Source organism: Eulemur rufifrons, chromosome 29, assembly GCF_041146395.1.
Source record: "Eulemur rufifrons isolate Redbay chromosome 29, OSU_ERuf_1, whole genome shotgun sequence".
NCBI classification, from domain to species: domain Eukaryota; kingdom Metazoa; phylum Chordata; class Mammalia; order Primates; family Lemuridae; genus Eulemur; species Eulemur rufifrons.
In genome coordinates, this window is record NC_091011.1 from 81532389 (window position 1) to 81553106 (window position 20718).

The 20718-nt window shown below is 47.7% G+C and overlaps 1 protein-coding gene across 1 annotated transcript; it reads right to left on the minus strand.

Moving 5' to 3' along the window:
• Window positions 1–10134: 10134 nt before the first annotated feature.
• PODXL (podocalyxin like) lies at window positions 10135–20500 on the minus strand. The gene is made up of 8 exons (XM_069461667.1): window positions 20449–20500; window positions 19562–20224; window positions 18337–18602; window positions 17940–18011; window positions 15911–16058; window positions 15644–15705; window positions 15236–15403; window positions 10135–14233 (listed from the first exon to the last, which is right to left on the minus strand). Exons 1-8 carry the CDS (start codon window positions 20498–20500, stop codon window positions 14042–14044), a joined length of 1623 nt encoding a protein of 540 aa, XP_069317768.1. The 3' UTR covers window positions 10135–14041.
• Between the last annotated feature and the right edge of the window lie 218 nt (window positions 20501–20718).

The window sequence follows — 20718 nt, forward strand, 5'->3', positions numbered from 1 at the left end:
CTGCAGAGAATGTAGGACTTCATATATCCATGACCAAGATTGACACATTGCTCATAACATATGACATCAGAACCCAGGCTTGAAACATATTTATATATTTAGTGAGGAGCTGTATGTATTTCCAAGAATTCCAGCAGTATAATTTATATAATCTAATTTGGTATTTAGATACATTGTTTAGCCAAGTATGTATCTTCTTTTTCTTCTCCTTGAAGAGACAAGGTCTCTGTTGCCCAGGCTGGAGTTCAGTGGTGCAATTATAGCTCACTGCAACCTCAAACACCTGGGCTCAGGTGGTCCTCCTACCTCAGCCTCCCAAATAGCTGGGACTATAGGCGCATGCCACCACACTCAGCTAATTGTTTGCTTTTTGTAGAGATGTGGGTTTCGGTGTGTTGCCAAGGCTGGTCTTATGTTCCTGGCCTCAAGCAGTCCCCCCACCTCAGCCTCCCAGGGTGCTGAGATCACAGGCATGAGTCATCATGCCCATCCCATGTATGCTTCACTACTTAAAAATCTTTCACTCTGGCTTAGGTGAGTCCCAAATTGAAACACCTCGCTAATGCTTTAGACACTTAATTAAGTGGGATACAGTTTGTTCATTTTTATTATCCCTAGCTTCAATCTCATTTCTCTTTTTCCCAGTGGAATTTATTATTTTCAACCAGAAATAAACTAGATCTCTAATATTATTTTCGGTGTTTATACTTCATGAGAAATGATCTGATTTGCAAGACACTTCTCAAATATATTAGCATTTTTATTTTGTGGGATAACAGAGACTTCAGATGGCCAGCTTGATTAATTCACGAGTGTATCACCCTCTGTTCCAAGCAAAGGAGTTTAGATTTGGTTGCCTTACCTCTGTGCTAAAGCTGACAGTATTAATTTTTATCAAGGTCATCTTTTCAGACCTAGTTTTCATTTTATACTAAAACTGACCTATCCATGTCTAATACATAAAAACTGATAGCAAACATTAGAAAGTTCAGTCTTATCATAGAAAGGCTTTTTGGGTTTAGAGCTCTGTGATTTAAGCTTGTAAAACTGCATTCTTGGCTGAAATATAAATATTGTATATAAATGGTTGGCAGCTTATCATTCCAGTTGATCCCTACATTAACACAGTTTCATTTAATAAAATAGAGTTTTAAAATACACAAACAAAAACTAGCTCGAGGCACTTAATCATTTAGTGAGAGATTGAGAATGGTGCTTAATGGGTCAAAAAGCACTTAGAAAGGAGTATGTTTCTGATTTTATTCTCGGAATTATACTCAATTTCATGGTAATTACATGAAGAAGTTACCCTATAATTATTCTTAACACTACATGAAATTTATTGAGTAATGGTGGGTCATTTGATTATTTCCTGAGTGAAAGTTGTGTGAAATCCTTCGCTGGTTGAATGTTGCACGACAGTTGAGAATTATGGTTTGAAGTGATTTCTGTGGGAAGGGAGGAGTATTACAATATGTATTCTAAACAAAGTCATCCAGCTGTAAAAAATATACCCTTCCTAACCCTTTTTTTCTTAAAAATCCATATTCATTCATGTACAGTCTCGTTCCTTTACAGAAATTCTTGCCTGAATTTTAACCAAGTTTTAAATTCCTAAAATAGTCGTTATCTGGAATTTGCAGGGTCCCTCAGAAAAAGTTGAGAGTTACTAGAGGAGTATCATAAAGGTCTGCATATGACAATACTTGTGGATTAAATCTTTGGGCACTTTAACACAAAGATTTCTGTGTTCCTTATTAGCCAAATATTATTCTTTTATGGTTTTTGACTGTGGCTTATATATTCCTGTGATTTGTTTTAATGCTGAAATGACTTAGCTATCCACAACTTCTAGTCTAGAGGTATGTCAGTTAAAGGTAGAAGTTTCCAAGTTTGTTGAAATAATATGGAACTGACTAGCTCAGATGAATGATGTTGCCATTGTTTGTTGGAGGGGGAAGGGACTCATTATTGCAGTGTATTGATTTCTTCACCAAATACTCTTTTCCTCAATAAATGCTATCTTCAGAGATTTTATTTATACATGATTTTTTAAACCTTGATTTCCTTCTGCCCACCAAATACTGTGAATTGTGTTTTCATTATTTTTCTTCACTAATTTAACTTTATTCTTGACTTTTTTTGCCCTAGACTTCTTAGATTTTCTGTGGCATTGCTTAGGAGCATGGTCAGAATCATTCTGAGTCAAACACGCTCCATTATCCTTGTATACGACAAGAAAGGAGTGAAATTAAGAATTGTATAGTATTAAAGAATTAATAACATTCAGATACTGCTATAAAAATACCTGAGTCATTTTCATTTGGGGATAGCAATAATGGCTGCGGCATCGTTAATGCAGAAGCCAGTGTTGGCTTCTTTTCCTGGCACTAGGAACTATTGTCTACAACTATTGGTAAAGTACAGGTTTCATAAGAGAGCTCCTGGAATTCAGCAGACCACCAGAATTTCCATTTACCTATTGTCTTTGTGTGTGTGTGTGTGTAAATTTTTTAACTTTTTTTTTTTTTTCCTGTTCTGCCTCCCGTGCGTAGCATCGGTTTCCTGCTGGAGCTGGAATTTGTGTTAAGAATTGACTTTCAACTTCTGATATAATTGAGTATTAGGAATATCTTCAGTTGCCATGAAATGACTGGTATTCTTTTTTTGCTTAAAATAAAAATAATGCAGCCTTATAAATGTCTCTTCCCCTCAAGAATGGGAATTTAGCTCCAATTCCAAATAACTAAACCTTAGTTATCTGGTCATAGGCAGTGATAAAATCATCTGACAGTAGCTTCCGTAGCCCGTAACCTAAGGAGTCATTAGAGGTTAGAATAAATTAGATTTCCTAGTGGTACAGAGAGAAATGCCCTCATGGGAAACTCTATCACTCTTTGTCTTTTTCTGTCAGAAAGACTCTTAAAGTTACAGATCTTGAACGGCATCCCAGCTCACAAACACACAAAAATCAAAGGGTGGTTCTAGTTTATCTTCTACATTAGAGTCATTTAGAAAGAAGATTTGCTAATATCCTGTGATGTCCCCACACACTGCCAGGCTTGCTTGAAAACGGAATTTTGTGTGGATGTTATCTGAGAGTTACAGAGTAAATAGCAGAAAATGGGAAAGCTTGGTGGGGAAGTAGACCAGTTCTCGAATACCACTTACAGTTATGAAATGATATACGTCGCCCCTTTCCTTGCTGTTCACACAGCCTTGGTGAACTATTAAACATTTGTGTGCAGTGTCCTATTTTGCTTATCTAAGCCATTTTGACTTGGAAGTACTGAACCTCAGGAACAGAGCTAGAGAGGAAAATGAGGATATGTTAGAGAAGGAAAAACAGATTTTTGCTCGTGAATCAGAAGGTCCGCAAATCTAAATGAAAAAGAAAGCTCTTCATTTCTAACTCTAAAACAATTTTATTAATGAGGTGCTAGGAAGAAGGAAGAAGGCTATCAAAAGGGCTCAAAGCTCATATTTCCAGAATATTTGGTTATTCCAAATAGTCTTGGGGAAGCAGCATTTCTTGGTTAGTTACTTTTCTCCCTTTCTTCCAAATAGCTGTTAGAGATCTTAAAACAGAAAACCCAGTGTAATGGGCTCTAGATCTTAAATTAGGTGAACAGTTTCTTATATACAGCCAGTTCCTTGGTAAGGATCCAGAGGGAAAACCAGCAGTAAAACATTTTGACATGCAGTTTTGGGGCTCCCAAAGGATTTGCTTGTTCATTGAGTCTAAGCTCTTGCTGCACCGTGGCTCTGTACCATCTGGGATGCTAGCATTCACTGCAGCTAGTTTAGATATCTGAGCTGTCTGCCACACAGATACCAGCCTGAGGAGATATTCTTCATTTTCATTCAATGCTTGATGAATGCCAAATTAATTGGCAGGAAGGAAAAACACTGTGTGTGTGGTATACTGAACAGGCCTGTGTGCATGATTAAGGAATTGCTCAAGTAGCCAATTTTGAGCTTTATTTCTCTCCTTTGTCAACAAATCTCAAGAAAGCCTTTGTTACTGTTTAGCTAGTGTCATTTGGTTGGTGCCCTTTGAAACAGGAAGAAAATTGTCATTTCACATATAACTTATAACCCATACAGAATTGAACTGACATTAGTTTCTATGCTTTAAAATAAATTAATTATATCTAATCCCAGGGGTCTCTTTTTACTCTGCTTTTTCAAGAAATGAGTTCTGGGCTTGGCATTAGAAGTGTTTAATAATTTCGTTTAATTGTTTAAGTCTCCTCCACATCTGTAAAGCGATGAATTAAATTTAAAAGGTATCTAGAATAAGTCTCAATCCCACTGCAGCTGACAGCTTTATAAATTCCGTTGCGACAAAGGAAAGGATCTTACAGCATCAGGGCCGTGCTGTCAGATGATTGCAAGTGACAGTTGTAGTGCATTGCCTTGTAGTTGCTGGGGTTGAGATGAAAGGCAGAAAACCGAGGAAAAGGTGTGTGGCTTTATGTTTTTAGTCACCTACTTTAGGAGTCCTAGGACACTTCTATTTCTGTAAAGGCTTGGCTTAATTTTACATATACTCATTAGCTATACTTACAAAAGCACTGAATACAAAGTTACAAGACCTACAAAAGTAATTGTCAAACCAACCCCAAATTTGATAACAGTATATCAAAGTCCAAAAGGTTAACTATGAGTAGTCTTCTGTGGAATAAGATATATTTTTTAAAAAGTCATGTACTTGATCTCCTTCTTGAGACTTTTTTTTTTTTTCCTTTCTCAGAAAAATGATTTTGGCAACTGATCGGTTGTAAACAATTTTCTTCCTTACTTGTAAACCATCTATTTAAAAAAAGAAAAGTGGATTTCCTTTCCTCAGCATTACATTTAGCCTGGGCAAGAGATGCTGTGACTGTGTTATTCTTTAAGCCAGTTTACTTTTTTGACTTGTGTGGAATGTCTTTTGAAATGAATTAAATTAGTATAGTATTAATTATCCTTTATTTATGTATAGTCTTCAGCTCATTTTAGAAGTTGCAAAATAATGTGACATTTTCCTGTGAGCAGATTTCTTTATGAGATTTTATATATATATATATATAGAGAGAGAGAGAGAGAGAGAGAGAGGGAGAGAGAGAAATACATATATAATTTTCTTTTTAAAGAGGTTTTTTGCCTTGCCACCACTACAAAAACTATGTTCTGTTGAGTCTTCAGCCTCAGAAGCATTCTGAGTACAGGAAAGCTAAGATGTGGACCTCCTTTTCTTGTCTTGGTCTTGGGAACAAACAGTATTCCATCTTTCCAAAATGGCATATTTGTAAGCAGCTTGGGAAAGATGTTAGAATTTTTGAAAAGCCAACTCTTTTACTTTTATAAATTAGAAGTACTCGGTGGCCAGAAATTAAGATGCCTTCCAATAAAGATAGAGCCTCAAAACCAAAGTTGGACTGGAAACTAGATTGAGAAGAAAGATACAGCTCCTTCCATAGCCAGTAGAATCCGTGTCTCCAGGCCTGTTGATTAATGCTGTGGATAACTGCTCTTGGTGAGAACATCTCCTGGACTGGACACATGGTGTCATAGCAACCAGCTCATCTGAAAGTTGGAGCATGTTAAATAACTTTATGATATTTATGTTAAATATCTTATAACATTTATTGATTTTTGCAATTATAAAAATGTTTATCATAGAAAATTTGGAAATCATTAAGTATAAAGAAGGAAAACCACTATTAATTAATTTATGAGAACTCTCTATTTTTCCTGACTTCTTTCCATTACCAAACATGGTAAAGACCAGAAAAAGTTAAAAAGTTTTTTTTTTTAGTGTAGACATTCTCATTATCTTTCAGCACACGGAGGAAAGACCAGGCTGCAAGCATATGTCCCCACCCTTACTTTTTTCCTTTAAGTATTACCCTTTTCTAGATAGACAGTCTGAAAATAATTCTGTCAATATGCCTCTTTAAGCCTGAACTGTGGATATAAGATATTACCCAGAAGCTAGGGGGGCTGCCTTGCTCAGGGCATTGGGAATTTCGTCCCTGAGACTCATTTGAATTTCTAAGCCCTTATGCACCGCTATGGGCATACGGACGATATTCATACCATGAGGAGCCTTCTGTTTATGATGTACTTCTTTGTACACCCATAATCACACTCACACTCGAAAAACAGAGAAAAGCAAGGGAAAGACAGACAAAATGAACAAAGTCCATGAAACAAGAGTTCCTTATCATGCTTAAGCAAATGTCTCTCAAAAAAATTATATTTCTCTGCACATCAACTAAGATTCAGAAGTATTGCACCTCAATAGTATTTCAGATGAGACTCCTTTCCATAGTGTGTGGAGGAGAAAACTGCAACCTTGTTTGGTTCTGCTCTTTCCTTTACCGCCCCCCCCCCCCCCCCCGCCCCGCTCCTGTGGCAATGTGGGGTTAGGATGTATCCTGAAGTCCCTAAATCTTACGTGGAAATCATGAGGGAACTCTGGAAAGCTGGCTTGAGGTAGGAGGCTTTCAAACAGAAGTGCTTTGGGGTATCAGGTCTCTTCCGACATCATTAATTGTTCCAAGTCACTGTTGGGCTCTGTTGTGTTCTGCAGTCTTCCCCACTCCCTTCATGGTCCTCTCTGGTTTGTCTTACTTTTGTCCAGTCTGTATGGACGGTTTAGGATTTCCTTTTTTTAGTACAAATAATTTTCTGATCCCAGTTTTGGTAAATGTGTTAACACTACTTTGTGAATAAAGAAATGAGTGATCTGCTGAACAATGGCAGATGTAGAATTATGTTGTATGTAATGTACATATGGAGAAAGAATGTATTTTGTTCATTTTCTTAATAAAAAGTTATATATGGACACTACAAGATGTCTCTTGTGTTTATTAAAACTACTTTTGAAGTCAACTCTTAAGATGTTTGCATCCTTTACAGTTGCTGTATTTTTCCCCTCAGAAAGGTGAGTTTTACTCAGGTGTTGAGTCCACTGTAGAAGGGCCTTCGAGTGTTTTCCTCTGAGACAGTAGTCAAACAAGTGCTGGTCAAGCTCACAAAATTTCTGGGGGAAGTTTCCATTTTTAAAGAACACAGATAATTTATTTCATGAAATGATGTTTTTCTATCTGCTGTTAATGACCAGCCGTATTGTGTTTGCTTTGTAAATTTGGACTTGTGTTTTCCCAGGTTTTCCCGAGTCTGCAGGCTAGGAGCTAGAAGGAGAAAACTGAACTGAAATAGAAAATTAATTGTAGAAAAGATAGTAACAGGAAAGAATGGAGAAGGGTTGCAAAGTTTGGAAAAATCCTGGTCCCTGTCCCCAGTGAGGGGAGAGACACTCTAAGGGCCAACCCTTGGGAAAAAACAGAAATGTACCAGGTAAAGGTGCTGAATCGTTAGGGCTGAGTTGTGAGCTCCCCAGATTTACTCGGTGACAAGATCGGTCCTCACCGTCCCCTGATCTGGTTTATGTTTTCTTGGCTTTGTGACCCTGCGTTCTGCAGTGAGTTGTCAGCTGATGTTATTCAAAACAGGGATTATGTTTTCTCAGTTTACAAATCCAATAATCCAGTCCATACCTTACTGCGCAGCTTTCATTTCCAGAGTGTGCTTTGAGTGCGGCTCAAAAGTAACATTGCTTTGTGTTCTCAAAACAGGAAAGCATGAGGTGCAGTGATAAGGTAAGGAATTGGCCTTTCCTTGGTAAATCCTCCAGAGAATTAACTCAAAAGAATCAAGATGTGGGACACCGCCCCTGATATGTTTGTCACTGTCTTCTGGCGGGAAGACAGCAAAGTGACGAAGGCTTTGCTGCCAAACACAGATGAGCTGCCAGCTGCTGCCAGGTCAGGTGAGTGTGGAGACCTACAGAGATTGCAAGTTGCTACTTGAGGGGCTTCTACTTGTCCAAGGAAGAAAATCAAGCGTCTCTGAGGGAAATGGCTATGCGTGCCCCTGCGTAACTTCCTATAACAACCACAGAGTTTATAGGAATTGCAAAAAAACTTCCCCTGTTAATGAAGGCAACATTCTTTATCGCTAACCATTCAGATTTTTAAGGTGTGACTGGAAAGGCCAAATTTTGATGCTCTTATGAGGTCTGGGCTAGTCCTGGTGTTAAGTTTAGACACGAGTTGATGACGTTTATTCTTTCCCTCAACACCATGTATTACCCCACAGCTTCCTTTGTCTTGTACGTCTTGGAAGGAGAAAAGGAAGAGGAGAGTGGAGACTTGGGGCTTTCTGTGACGTAGGGAGGGTGGGGCAGCAGAGGGTGATGATGCTTGGAGTTATCCTGCTGTCCTTACTCTAGCTTCGCTGCTGCCCAAGGGGGACTTTCCTCCTGCGGGCTGTCACCCAGGAAAAGCAAAGGCAGTTACAGCCTTGCCAGAGACAGTCTTATTACAGGGAAAAAGAGAAAAACTAGGTAGAAGTGGCCCATCTAGTGCTGTACAGGTAAGTTCTGACGGTTGGTAAACTCCAAGAGGGGAGGTTAGGGTGCCTGGCAGTGTCCCTAGCACACATTGTCCAGCTGCCCTCTGAATTGGGGCCATGGTATGGGTGGCCCAGGAGTCAGGAATCCTGGTTTTTATTTCCAGATCACCAGTGACTTCCGTGTAGCATTAGGCAGTCTCAACTTCTCTGCCTCACTTTCTCTGTTGAGTAAGTACTGGCAGCAGATCCTGTTTGCTAGGGTCCCACTGATTTTTTTTAAATCTACAGAATGCCAAGGTCTTTGAAAAACACTAGCTACCTCAGTTTGTCACTAGTGTTAATTATAGTGGCCAGTCCTATTCTTGTTTTACTTTTTTCCCTTGGGGTACAGAGGAAATATGTGGTTTGGGAGGGAGCTTATGGGATGGGGAGGTTGTGAGTGACAAAGAGGCCCAACAAATTTAAAGTGACAACTGAGTGCCTGTCGGTCGGCAGTGCAGGGAGCAGGGTCAGTGACCTACTCAGGAAGCGAACGGAGTCTTAGTCTAATTTGTGGCCCACGATAAACTGTGAGTCACTCTCTTAGAACAGTGTACCTTGAACATGGCCAGGGTCCTATGTGAGTTCCTGGTACTTGGACTCCTTTCTGTATCCTTGGCACACTCTTGACATTAACCTCAAAATACCCCTGGCCCGGCTCCGGCCCTCCCTTCAGGGTGTAACTGCCTTTCAGAACTCCCGTATGAAAGGAAAATCACATTGCAACGGTAGTTGCGTTCTAGAAATGTATTTTGTTGTTGGAACTCAATGTGTTGAGAAAACAATGTGGGACTAAAGAGCGAAAAGATGGAATTGAGGCCTGGTACTGCCATCGGATGGCTGCATAACCTCAGAGATTACTTAATCTCTGCACCTGATTTCCCTGTGTGGGGCGCTGGTAGTTCCTGTAAGATAGGTGAGAATGGTTTGTGGCCTACAAGATGCTAGGCAAATAGAAGAGACTGTTGTCTAGCAACTAAGTGAACCAAATTTACCCGGCAGTTTCCCTTCTGCAAGTTGGGAGTGATGCAGTTGCTCCCTTCCAGCGGGAAACATCCAGCGGTAGATGATGCCAGGCTAGGAGAGGAAGAGAATCCAAAGCATCTCTAGCGATCCTTTCCCTAAGCTCCACTGCATGCCTGGGGGAAGGACAGGCAGAAGCCTCTTGTGGCAAGTGAACAGATCCTTTTATGGGCAGTGACAGGGCCAGGAAAAAAAAAAAAAAAGCTTCTTTCTTTTTTATATTTTTATTTGTTTCGTCTTTTTGCCGGCATTTTCATACCTGATCAGGGGTCATCGGCCCCCTTGGGGAGTTTTGGTGGTTGTGGTTCATGATTGTATGTGAGGAAGGAAGAGTAAAAGCATTTATAAAACAATGTCTTGCGGAGAAATGAGATCCATTTAGATGCAGGGACTAGGACAGCCTGAGATAATGTGGAGAATTGTCACCACCTTTAGGATAACACTTTTCCTTTTTTGTGACTCCCCTCCTTTGCTCTCCTTCTCTGGGCCTGCAGAGTCCAGCGGGGGTAACTAAGAGCAGAGGTGGCTGTGCTCATGGGCGTGAGCTGATGTCCCAGTCAGGTCCACACTCATGCCCAAGTAGAGAATTTAAGTCAGTCGGAGAAAAATACTAGGGCTTGAACAAATTTACACAAAAACACTTTAATTAACGGTATACAATTTTCCAAAATATAGTTTTGTAAGAAAATGCAATAATTAACGATAGTCTTAACAAACAAGTTTCTCAGTAAATTCCAGTGTACTTCAGACCCCTGTCCACTAAGACACATGCTCCCCCAGTCTCCTGGGCAAAGTGTTTGACATTCACTAACAACAAAGTGACCCACGTCAAATAGCAATCCCTCCTTTCACTCCGTGCTGGGTTTTCAGAAGGCCCAAGGGAATCAGCTAGTGACAATGACAAAAGCTAGGCTACTGTTTTACTCTTGCCCTCTCTGCCTACCCCTGTCTTGTTCCCTTGGACCCTCAGTCCTGCTAGTGGAAGTCCCATAAATAAAAGTTCATGCCAAAGTGTTTCTTGGTAGATAGAACTGTTCATTTGCGTCTTAGACCTGAATGACTCGGAGGAAATGTCAAGGACCCATGAGATTGCTGTTCTTGTTTTCATGCCTTCCCTAGCCTTACTAGGGTAAGATTTGGGAAGGGAATTCTGTCCTTTGTGTCATTCTGGTGCCATGAGTACCAGTGCTTACCTCACCGATTCCTCCTGAGGCACACGGCACTGGACAGTCTGTGCACCCAGGTTTTAATCCTGTCATGAACCATGTGATTTGGGCCAAGTCACTTTATCTTTCTGGGCTTCAGGTTGTTTTTCTGTAGGGAAAGATTGGACTAGGTCTATAAATCCCTTTCTCTATGACTAGTGGTGCCTTCCACCCAGTGCATCCCGACTGCAGCCTTTACTGTGACGGGGCTGGTGTGCTGCGGAGAGGGTGGGGGTCCTATTTTAAAACAAAAATGCCCAATCTGCAAGACAAATATAATACTTTTGTCATAAGCCTGTCTTGTTATATTTCATTTTTCATTTAAAAAAAAAAAAACAACTTGTCATTTCTAATACAATAGACATTTACATTCCTGTTCAGAGAAGAAAACAGCCATCTCTCTTAGCTAACACAGTGTTTTTTTCAAAGTATATTCACTCAAAGCAGTGCAGGGTGGATTAACATATGGCCATTGTATTTACATTATCAAAAAATACATATATGTGTATCAGTTTGAACTTGTTCTTCAAAGTTTCTCCAGTATATTGTCAAAAAAGATAAAGCTCAAGAAGTAGTTTAAATAAACTTTCTACTTAGCTTTCCTTATGAAGAAGGGGAAAAAATCTGGTATCTAGACTAGATTAAACCCGTATTCTGCCTTACGATGCAAAGAATATTCTGTACCTCCTTCACAAGCACCGCCGCCCCTCTCCCCACTCACGAGGCAGCCTGCTTCCCACTTGGTTCCGCCCAGTTGGCAGACTCAAGGTTCCTGCCCTTCTGTGCAGCTTGGGAAACCATGGTTTGCCACTGGAATAAAGAGCTCATAACCTCTCTTTGGTACAACTTGTTTAAAGTCATGCTGAGCTCTTGGTGTTCCTCGGACTTCTCAGCCCCAGAATCTGAATTAGCTGACAGCAATTAGAACCCAGCAAAGATGGGGGAAGAAGATGACTTTTACAGAGGCATGGCCGTATGTATGGCCTCGTAACACAGGTGTCGTAGGGGCAAGAGCAAGACGCAAGGTACTGGCTTCTGGAGGTGCCCTAAAAGGCTAGGGCAACGCAATTTGGATGAACAGAAAGAAAGAACCTCTGAATTGGCCCAAGCCTTATCGAGGTTCTCCTTGGACAGAGCCAGTCTCTCCTCTCGACGAGGCGTAACTGCTGCTCTCCAGTCCTTGCAGTCATCCTCTCTCTCTCTCTCTACGAGACCTTGGGTGGCAGCCTTTGAGCAATCTGCAGAGGCATATTTGCTATCTCTGTCCAAAGCCCTGGCTGGTGATATGTGACCCAGCGTCAGCAAGAGCCTAATAATCCAGTCTGGCCTCGCTCACCGGGGCCGGGACAGAAGCCCACAGGGTGGAAAGAACCAAATGCGGGCCAGGAAGGAAGCAAACAGACCTCATTCCAGTGTAACGCTATTTCTTCTGTTTTTCCCCAGACCGGCACTGTTCTCCATCCTGCCCAACCTCCAGGTGCTACAGAATCCGGGCAAATGCTGCTGGGTCCTGGTTAGCCTAGCATCTCCTCGACGCTTGGGAGACCCGCTGGGGCCCAGACTGGAGCCTTGGCTTTCCTCTTCCCCGATGACACAAATGGCCACAGGCGATAAGGACAGGGAAGGACTCAGATCTTCTCCCCGCGACCCCGCCTTTTCAAATAAGCTGTTCCAAAGCAGATGGCCCATTTTATCAGAAGTATCATGACCCAAGCCTGCCCCTAGGACCCTGGAGAGCTGGGACTTTTTACCCTGCAATGGTAATTTTCCCATAAGCAGTTCTGCCCATCTTCCTAGTTGATTCCAGGGAGTTCATGCCCAGGAACGGTGGAGACCATGGCCAAAGGTCAAAATTCCACACAGGACTCCCCTTTTCAGAAAATCATATTAAACCTCACCACGCCCAGTCCTCAGGAGCCTTCTATATGGCAGCTAACTGCTGAGCCTACAAAAACCCCATACTGGGGAAGAGACATGGCTTTGTGTTTCCCTGAGATGCCACCAGAAGCTTCAGGAGAACAGCAGCCCCAGCAGCACTGGGGAAGGGAGGAAACAGTAAGGCCCAGCTCTACGCCACGACAGTAAGAAGTTACTGGAAATAGTCCCCCAGGCTACCCCTCATGCACCTTGAAATGCACGGCACGTCCTGGGCCTCCCTTTCCCCGGGGCATGGGAGAACCAGCATCAGTGAGACCGGCCAGCTGAAAGTCTCCAACAACCTGAGCTTTGGCCTTTGGCAGTGGAGGGCTGGATTAAAAACCAAACAAACGTAACAAAACTCTCAGCAACTTGACAAGCCCCTGAGTTTCCTATGAAATAGAGAGTAAAGCCTGTCCTTCCTGGACGTGTCAATGGATTGTCTGTGAAGACACCTCTGCTGAGTGGGGCCACAGAGAAGGTCTCTCCTACAGCTACTTCTCCTTCCCCCTCGGCCTCAGGGCCTTCACCCCCGTGGGCTGAGCAGTGAACACCAAACAGGACAGCTGCTCTCAGTAGCTTCTGCAGCGTGTGGTCCCCGGAGGAAGAGGAAGGCCAGAGGAGACCTTGGGGAGCTCCTGCAAGGAGTGCCTGGGGTGGTGGGCGTGTGGACCCCCAGCCTGTGGCGAGGAGCCTCCCCTCTGCACCCGCATGTGGGCCCCTTAAGCAGACCCAGCTCCCACAGGAGTTTCCTGTGGGCCGAGTCCCAATCTCCCCAAGCAAATGCAAGGAAATGGAATCCAGAATGAGGGGTTCAAGGTCATGAATGACCTGGGCTAGTCCAGGGGCCCTGGGATGGAATGGGAATAAAACGTGAGTGAAGGGAGGGCAGGAATAAAGGGCACGGGAGGCCGGGCAGGAGACGGGACCTGTGCTTTCAAGTAGTGGGACCCGCCTGCGCCAGGTGCGGCCCTGCGCCCCTCCTCGCCCGTCCGCCCACTGGGGTTCACCCCCGTCCAGGGCAGCTCTGGAGAGAGGGCACAAGTGAACACAGCAGTGTGACGTGGTGCAAAGGGAATCTTTGTTTCCGTCCTGTCACCAAGTGGCTCTGTGGCCTTGGGCGAGTCCCTTACCCTCTTCAGGCCTCGGTAATCTCCCTGCGAGCTGAAGGGATCCTACGAGATGACCGCCGCAGTCTCTCACGGGCTCGCTCTTGGTCTCCCCTCTCACCTTCCAGCAGCACTGAGCTCAGGCACTAGTGGGTTATTCTACAAGAGGAATCTAGACAGAATGTGACTTATTCAGCTTGAAAAGGGAAAAATTAAGGCCCCGGGGGGATGCGGAGGAGAGTCCACTCTCCCTCCCCAGTCTGTCCCTTCCCCTGTCCAAGTGGCACTTCGGGTGGTCGGCCCGGAGCTCTGCGGTGCTGCTGGAGGCGCCAGCAGACCTGATTAGAGGTGTGTGTCTTCCTCCTCTAGGTCGTCCTTGGTCAGGTTGTCCAGAGGGACGATCCAGCTGTCCCCCAGCTCCCCATTAAGGTTGACCTTTTTCTCCTGCATCTCAGAAGACGTCTCCATCACTTCCAGTGTGGGGTTGTCATGGTAACCATTCTCCACTGTCTGCAGCTCCTCTGTTAGCCGTTGCTGGAGTAGGGCAGACGACCCAGGCAGAAAGGGTAATTGTGGAGGGCTATGGCCTTAAGGCACCCCTTAACCCAGGAACCCCAGTTTGGCTACAGGGAGCACACATGGCTCACATGTGGGGGCCAGCTGCTCTGGGGGCCATTCTGGCTACTGGCCTGCCTCAGACTAGTTTGAGACAAAGATTTGCCCTGAATCCTAAAATTCCCCATCACCTCCCCTTTGCCCTGGTGGCAGATGTGTGAAGTCGGTGGAGATGGACTTTGTTGCCCAGAGTCCTCTAAGCTCCTTCCTTCCCTCCATTCCTTCCCCCAAACCCCCCTCCAGGGCCCTGTCCCACCCTGTCATAATGAACAGGGAAGGACTGTACGAAAGTGGCCTACCCCAGGCAGGGGACTGGGGCCCTCTGTCCGCCTGGGCGGGATGGGGAGGGCAGTCCCCAGAGCCAGCCCTGCTGCAGACGGCAGCTATGGGAAAGAGAAGAGCTCGCTCTCTCAGACGCACCCTTGGTGCACGTTAGAACCACCTGGGCAGCTTTAACACACCGAGAGCCCAGAGATCCTGCCTCCGCCGGTGTGTGAGGCGGCGGCACGGGGGCTTCCTAAAACCCCACAGGGGGAGGCAGGATTGGGAAGCACGGATCTGGGTGGAACTGTAACGACGGGAATTCTAGTGAGGTAGGCAAAGGAGTTTTGGTTAGACGGGCACACCCAGGTCCTTTGTATCAGTGAGTCCTCAGAACAGCTCTGCGAGGTGGCTGTCATCCCTGCCACGCAGGTGAGAAACCTGGAGCTCTAGGACATTATCTGACTTAGGGGCACACAGATAAGAGGGGCAGAGCCAGGACTTAAACAAGTCTCGCTGACTCCAAAGCCCATTCTCCACGCCCGCCCCAGGCTGCCTCTCTACCGCTCCCCATGAGGGAGGGTCTTTGCCTGTCAGGAGGGTTCGAGGCCCACTCGCTTTCCTCCCACGGAACGCGGCGATGATGAGGGCAGCGCTCACCTGGTCCTTCCTCTGGGAGAGGCGCTGGTGGCAGCAGCCATAGAGGGCCGCAACGAGGAGCAGGAAGGACGCCATGCAGACGATGGTGATGATGAGGGGCGTGCTGAAGCGGTCCTCGGCCTCTTCTGGTGGTCCCTGGTCCCCCAGCTGCATGTAACTGACTCCCGCCTGGCCAGGAAGGAGAAAGTTGTGGGGCAGAAAACAGGTTCCGGGCCCCTCTCTCCGAACCCCCCTTCATCGTGAGCTTGTCTGCTTGGGGCCTGCTGGCGCCTGTCCCACCGCCCCCTCTCCCTCCTCCCTTCTAGGTGCGTGCACGCTAGGGGCTTCCTCTCCGTGGAGAGAGAAACCGCACTGCCCAGGACGGGCTCCCCACCCAGTCTGTGCCACCCCCGGGAGGAGCCCACTCACCTCTTTGAGGTCATCCCATTTGTCCTTCAGCTGTTCGTATATGTCCCTGGGAAAGAGGTTTGCTGTGGGAGAGGACGGAGAGAGCTGCCTCAGGGGCTGAGCGCAGAGCGACGCGGCGGGGGTGGGGCCCCAAGGGGAGGCGCTGTGCCTCTGGGGGGCCCCAGGAGGGGTGGGCTTGACACCTCTTAGGAACCCGAAGGGCACCGCCGCCCCATCCTCCAAACCATCCCACCCACGTAGGCCTCAGCCTCCCTGCCCTCAACTCACTCTGGATCATGATTTCTTTGACTGCCACCACGTCACTTTCTGGAACTGGTGCCAGCACTACGTGGCACTCATCGTGAGCCGGGCTGAAAGTGGCCTTGGCTGCTCGGCACAGAAGTATGACCAGTTTTTCATCCGGAGGACTGCCTGCCTGCAGTGGGAGCACACGGGCGACGCCTCAGGGACCCTGATGGCAGCCGAGGCTTCTGGGGCTGCCCTCGGGCTAAGGGCAGGAGAAGGCTGTTGCCCTGCTGGACCCGGTCCCCTCCCCAGCCTCAACCGTGCCACTCCAGGCCTGCCAGGGGTCAAAAGTCACGTGTCTCCTAGGCCAGCCCCGCCGTTTCTGCCCCATTCAGATGGGCCATTCCCTGCACCCCGTTTTCCTGGTCTCTGCGTGCACGACACCTTTCTCCCGCCCAGCTCATTGAGGATGGCTGCCCTTTCCCATCTCTCTCCCTGGAAGGCGCTGAAGGAGGCTCTGCACAGCACCCCTCCCACTGCCGGGGCGACTCCCACCCTCCCCAGCCTTTCATGCCCAGTTCAGAGACCTCAGCAGGGAAGGCCGCAGCACTCAGCTCAAACACCTGTGCCTCCCCCCCCAGGCTAGGACTCCGTCTCTGAAGCCAAGCTCATGCTCACAGGGAACGCAGGGCGCCACGGACGAGGGGGCTGTGGGGCATCCTGGAGGGGGTCTCACGTGTCTCTGGGAAGAAGGCACGTGGCTGGCATGCTTTAGGGCCCAGGGTGGCAGTAAAGTATGGGCAGCTTTTCCCTAGTCCCTCCCTGCCATCTAGGGGCACCCCAGTGGATGTCTCTCTGACCTGAGTCTCGAATAAGGCACTGAGAGGAAGGAAAGGGCCCTAGGGATGGCTTACCTCGGACTCCCACAAACCACCCCGGCTTCCACCCGGGATTTCCTCAGGCTAATTCCCCACCCTGAGGCTAGGAGGGGATCCAGGGCTTTCCATCTTCCTCCTCTAGCAAAGGGGAAAAAACGCTTCTTGCAGTCACACAGCCTGCCAAGCTTTATCCAAAAAGAGGGCCTGGAGAGAGGCCGGACAGGCATCTGACCGTCCCCAGGGCCAATCTCTGCAACTCCTGCCTTGGCCAATAAGCACAATCCAGAACACTGCTCCTTCTTGAAACTCTGGTCTAAATGTATGTGTTTGTAAAGCTCACTTGGAAAATACCAGCAAAATGGACACCCAAAAGAAAACAACTGCAGAAAATGCAGGTGGCACTGAAGTGTCCAAAGCCCAAGTAAGTTCTCCATCCTACAGAAACCTGTTCTAGTTCCCAGGGGTGGCTGCAAAACCCAGCACTGACCAGGAGAGGGCAGCAGCGAGTCAGTCATCCCTCCAGGTCTTGGCCCCAGGGCGACTGCCAGTGTGGAGGTTGCTCACATGCTGCTCCTTCTGTCACACAGATGTGCTCACACACATGCTGACACACAACCCACCAGGGGAGCAGCTGCTGGCCGTGGCTCCTGGCGTACCTGGGCCCTATTCTCCCTCTCCCACCCGTCCCACCAACTCCTCAGGTTAGAGGGAGGGTCTCCCCACTCTGTTCTTCCACTGAGGCGCTCAGTCCCTGCACCAGGAAATGTGAAGCCACAGACTAGAGCAGGGAAAGTTAGGCAGACACCTCTCCTTTTCAACTGAGACCCTGGAGCCCAAAGAGAGCAACTTACCAAAGTCACCCCCAGAGCTAGGGAAAACCAGGAACCAGAAGCAGGTCTCCCCACTCAGACCACTGGGACAGTCACACAGTGGAAGCCGGGGAGACCGGGGTGCTTCCCTGCGCTGGGCAGTCCTGTGGGTATGGCCTGACTTAGAGAAGTCTGAACCTCGGTTTGCCCTCTCTGAGCTGGGAAGGGGCCGCTTCCTACCAGGAAGAAAAGAGGGCAGGAGAGCAGAGACCCCGCTCACTCATTCCCCTGCTCCCTCGGCACCCTGCTGCGAGCCTGCACCTGGGTGTTGTTGTGGAGGCCAGAGTGGAGGCCAGGGCAGGCTCTGATGGGCGAGGTACTCACACAGAGGCTGGTTCTCGTGAGGTTCAGGACAAGCAGGTTCTCACTCAGTTTTTCAGGAGGATCGCACTTTATCTGGAAGAAGCCACTGAGATTAAGGTTCAGGCTAAGAGTAAGGGAATCTTTGACCCTTCCTACCCGCCTGGGTGGGTGACCCAGAAAGGAAGGAGTTCAGGGCAAGCTGGGGTGTGGCTGGCCAGTCCCAGAGCCCGGCGTCCTGGCTGCCCAGCTGTCTAAGCTGGCGTCGGGCAAAGCCAGGGAGAGAGAGGGGCGAATGGAGACTGCTGCCCACGGCCCCAGCCAGGGGCCCTGGGTTGGAGGGAAGAACAGAAAGACCTTTCTTGGAGGCCCTTCTACCAAGTCTGGACTCTCTTATTCGTCCCACCCTTGCTGAAATTACCCTGTTCTTCCCAAAAGCCGAGCTGGGAGAAGGTGTGCTGGGGCCTTGGGGGGCAGTTGTAGGCAACTCGGAGACAGGGCTCGTGGGTTTCCCGATGGGAGTCGTGGTCGCAGTTCCCGGTGCCTGGCTCGTGTGCTGCGGCGTCGCCTCGGTGGAAGAGTCTGTGGGGACGGCTGGCATCTGGCTGGGGGTCTGTTGGGTTCCTTGTGTGATAACCGCCGGCGCTGTCATTGGGAAAACAGGAGATGAGAAAAGACGAGCGCACCCTTGAGAGAAAAGGACAATCTTTTCTTGTTCTAATAGTTTTCTCAGGTCCTTTGGTCTTATCCCCCGTGGAGATGGACAAAGTGGACCCTGGAACATTTTGCAGGATGGGTCAGACTGGATGAGCCAGTGTAAGGACCTGGCAAAGGAAGTCACGGCAACGACAATGATGCCCACAGTGACAGCCAACACTCACTGTGCACTTCCTGCGATGGACTACGGGCTGCAAAGGTACTTTCCTGCTTCATCCTCACCACAACCCTATGAGGGAGGAACCATCATTATCCCTAGTTTATGAACAAGGACACTGAGGCTCAGAGGTGCTCAGGGATTTGCCCAGGGTCACGTGCCATTAAGTGGCAGAGCAGAGATTTGAACCCAGGTTTACCCAACTCGGAGCCCTGGCTCTTACCACAGCACGTGCCACCCTCTTCTGGCACGGCAGTCCCTCCCCTCCGGGTTCAGTCTCAGCCTCACGCCCAGAAATCCGGGTCAATCGATCTGAGAGGGGTCACGGTCTTGGGGCTCAGGAGCCATCAGATTTGGAAGTTAATTTACTAGGTTAGGACCAACACTTAAAAATAACTATAGAAAATATCAGGAAGTATAACATATAGTAAATCCTATCTATGAAACTTCTGTTTCAATGGTGTATACATCACATGTGTGTTCTGCACCATGGTGTAAAATTAAACTGTGTTTCTTATCGCAGGCTGCCATCACACGGGTCAGGGAAGCTGTCCTGGAGGACTTAGTACCCTGCCACCGTCAGCACCCAGCCTCGCCCCTCAGTAGACCTCTGCCCATCACTGAAATGGGAAGCGGAAGAGAATGAAGGCAGAGTATATCCACAATATTTAACCCTTGGCATAAATCTCCATCTTCCAGCTCAGCAACGCTATAGGATGTAAACATTGCAAAGTTTCTTCTTGAACTGAAAAAAGCCCAAAGCATGACTTACACAGTGTGGCAGGCGTCCCGTGGGGCGTGACGGTGAGGCCAGGGCCAGTCGTAGTGCCCGAACTACCTGAAGCTGTGGGAAGATGGTGTTGTCCCTTGGAAGAGCTCTCTGGGGACTCCGAAGTGGTGTCAGTCAATTTGGGAGAGCTTGTTGGCATGGCCCGAGGAAGAGGAGGAGTGGCTTGTGTGGCGGTGACCGGATCTGTAGGTTGCGAGGTCGTCTGACGTTCTTCCTTAGCGGTGGTGGCGCCTGTAGAAACTGTGTGTGTGCTTCGGTCTCCAGGTGCAGCTGTACGCTGAGTTCCACCCTGGCCGCTCGCGGCTCCAGGCTTAGCTGAGACCGTGGATGGTGCGAGGGTAGTGCCGGCCGAATCTTTAACGCCCGCCGAGCCACCAGCAGCTGTCGTGGTGGGGCTGGTCGAGTTCACAGTGGCCACTGTGCTTGAGGCTTGCTTAGGTAGGGTCCCCGCTGAGCTGCCGGACACTGTAAGGGTGTTTTCCTTGACCAGGGATGCTGTTGTCCTTGTGCCACTGGAAGGTTGAACTGTGCTTTGCTGGACTATCTTTGAAGTCACTGACGAGTTAGTAGGTACTAAAGCTGCGCCTTGCTGGCTGGTGGCCGTTGCCTTTGTGGTGGCAGCTGAGTTCCCACTGGACGTGGTTACTGTTTGCAAAAAGACAACACAGAATCAAGTTAGGGTATCAGCTAAGAGCTTTCCTCTCCGCACTGCTCCAGCTCCACCCGGCATGCAGAGGCCTTGCTCCAGCCCTGCCGTCTGCCTTGCCCAAGGTCTGAGTCCTTGATGTGTCCAGGTTTTTCTGGGGTTCAAGACACCTCTAGAAGGGAAGCCTGGAGGGAAGCAGGGCAAGTCCAGGGAACTGCTGCACGAGGGGAAGCCCAGGCCCGCGAGTCCCACTGCACACGGAGGCCGCAGCGCATCCCTCGTCCCCCCTCCGGCCCCACGCACACCCCCACGTTTCCCAGTGCGCCCCCACGGAACCGGCCACCCAGGCACGTGGCGGAAGATCCCACAGACTGATGATTACGGAACTGCCCTGGCCCCGTTCTGAGCATAAGCAAAAGAAGACACGGCCTCTGTGCTCGTGGAAGTTATAAACCTACAAGGAGAAACCGGCAATAAACTGAAGTTACACAGA

Bases quoted from the DNA above. Each gene is read 5' to 3' on its own strand.
- PODXL (XM_069461667.1), bottom strand. From the start codon at position 20,500: ATGCGCTGCGGCCTCCGTGTGCAGTGGGACTCGCGGGCCTGGGCTTCC. The intron at 16,059-17,939 runs GTGAGTACCTCG...CTCCCACTGCAG, and splicing joins TCACGAGAACCAGCCTCTGT to GCAGGCAGTCCTCCGGATGA. The intron at 14,234-15,235 runs GTGAGCGCTGCC...GCCCTACTCCAG, and splicing joins TCTCCCAGAGGAAGGACCAG to CAACGGCTAACAGAGGAGCT.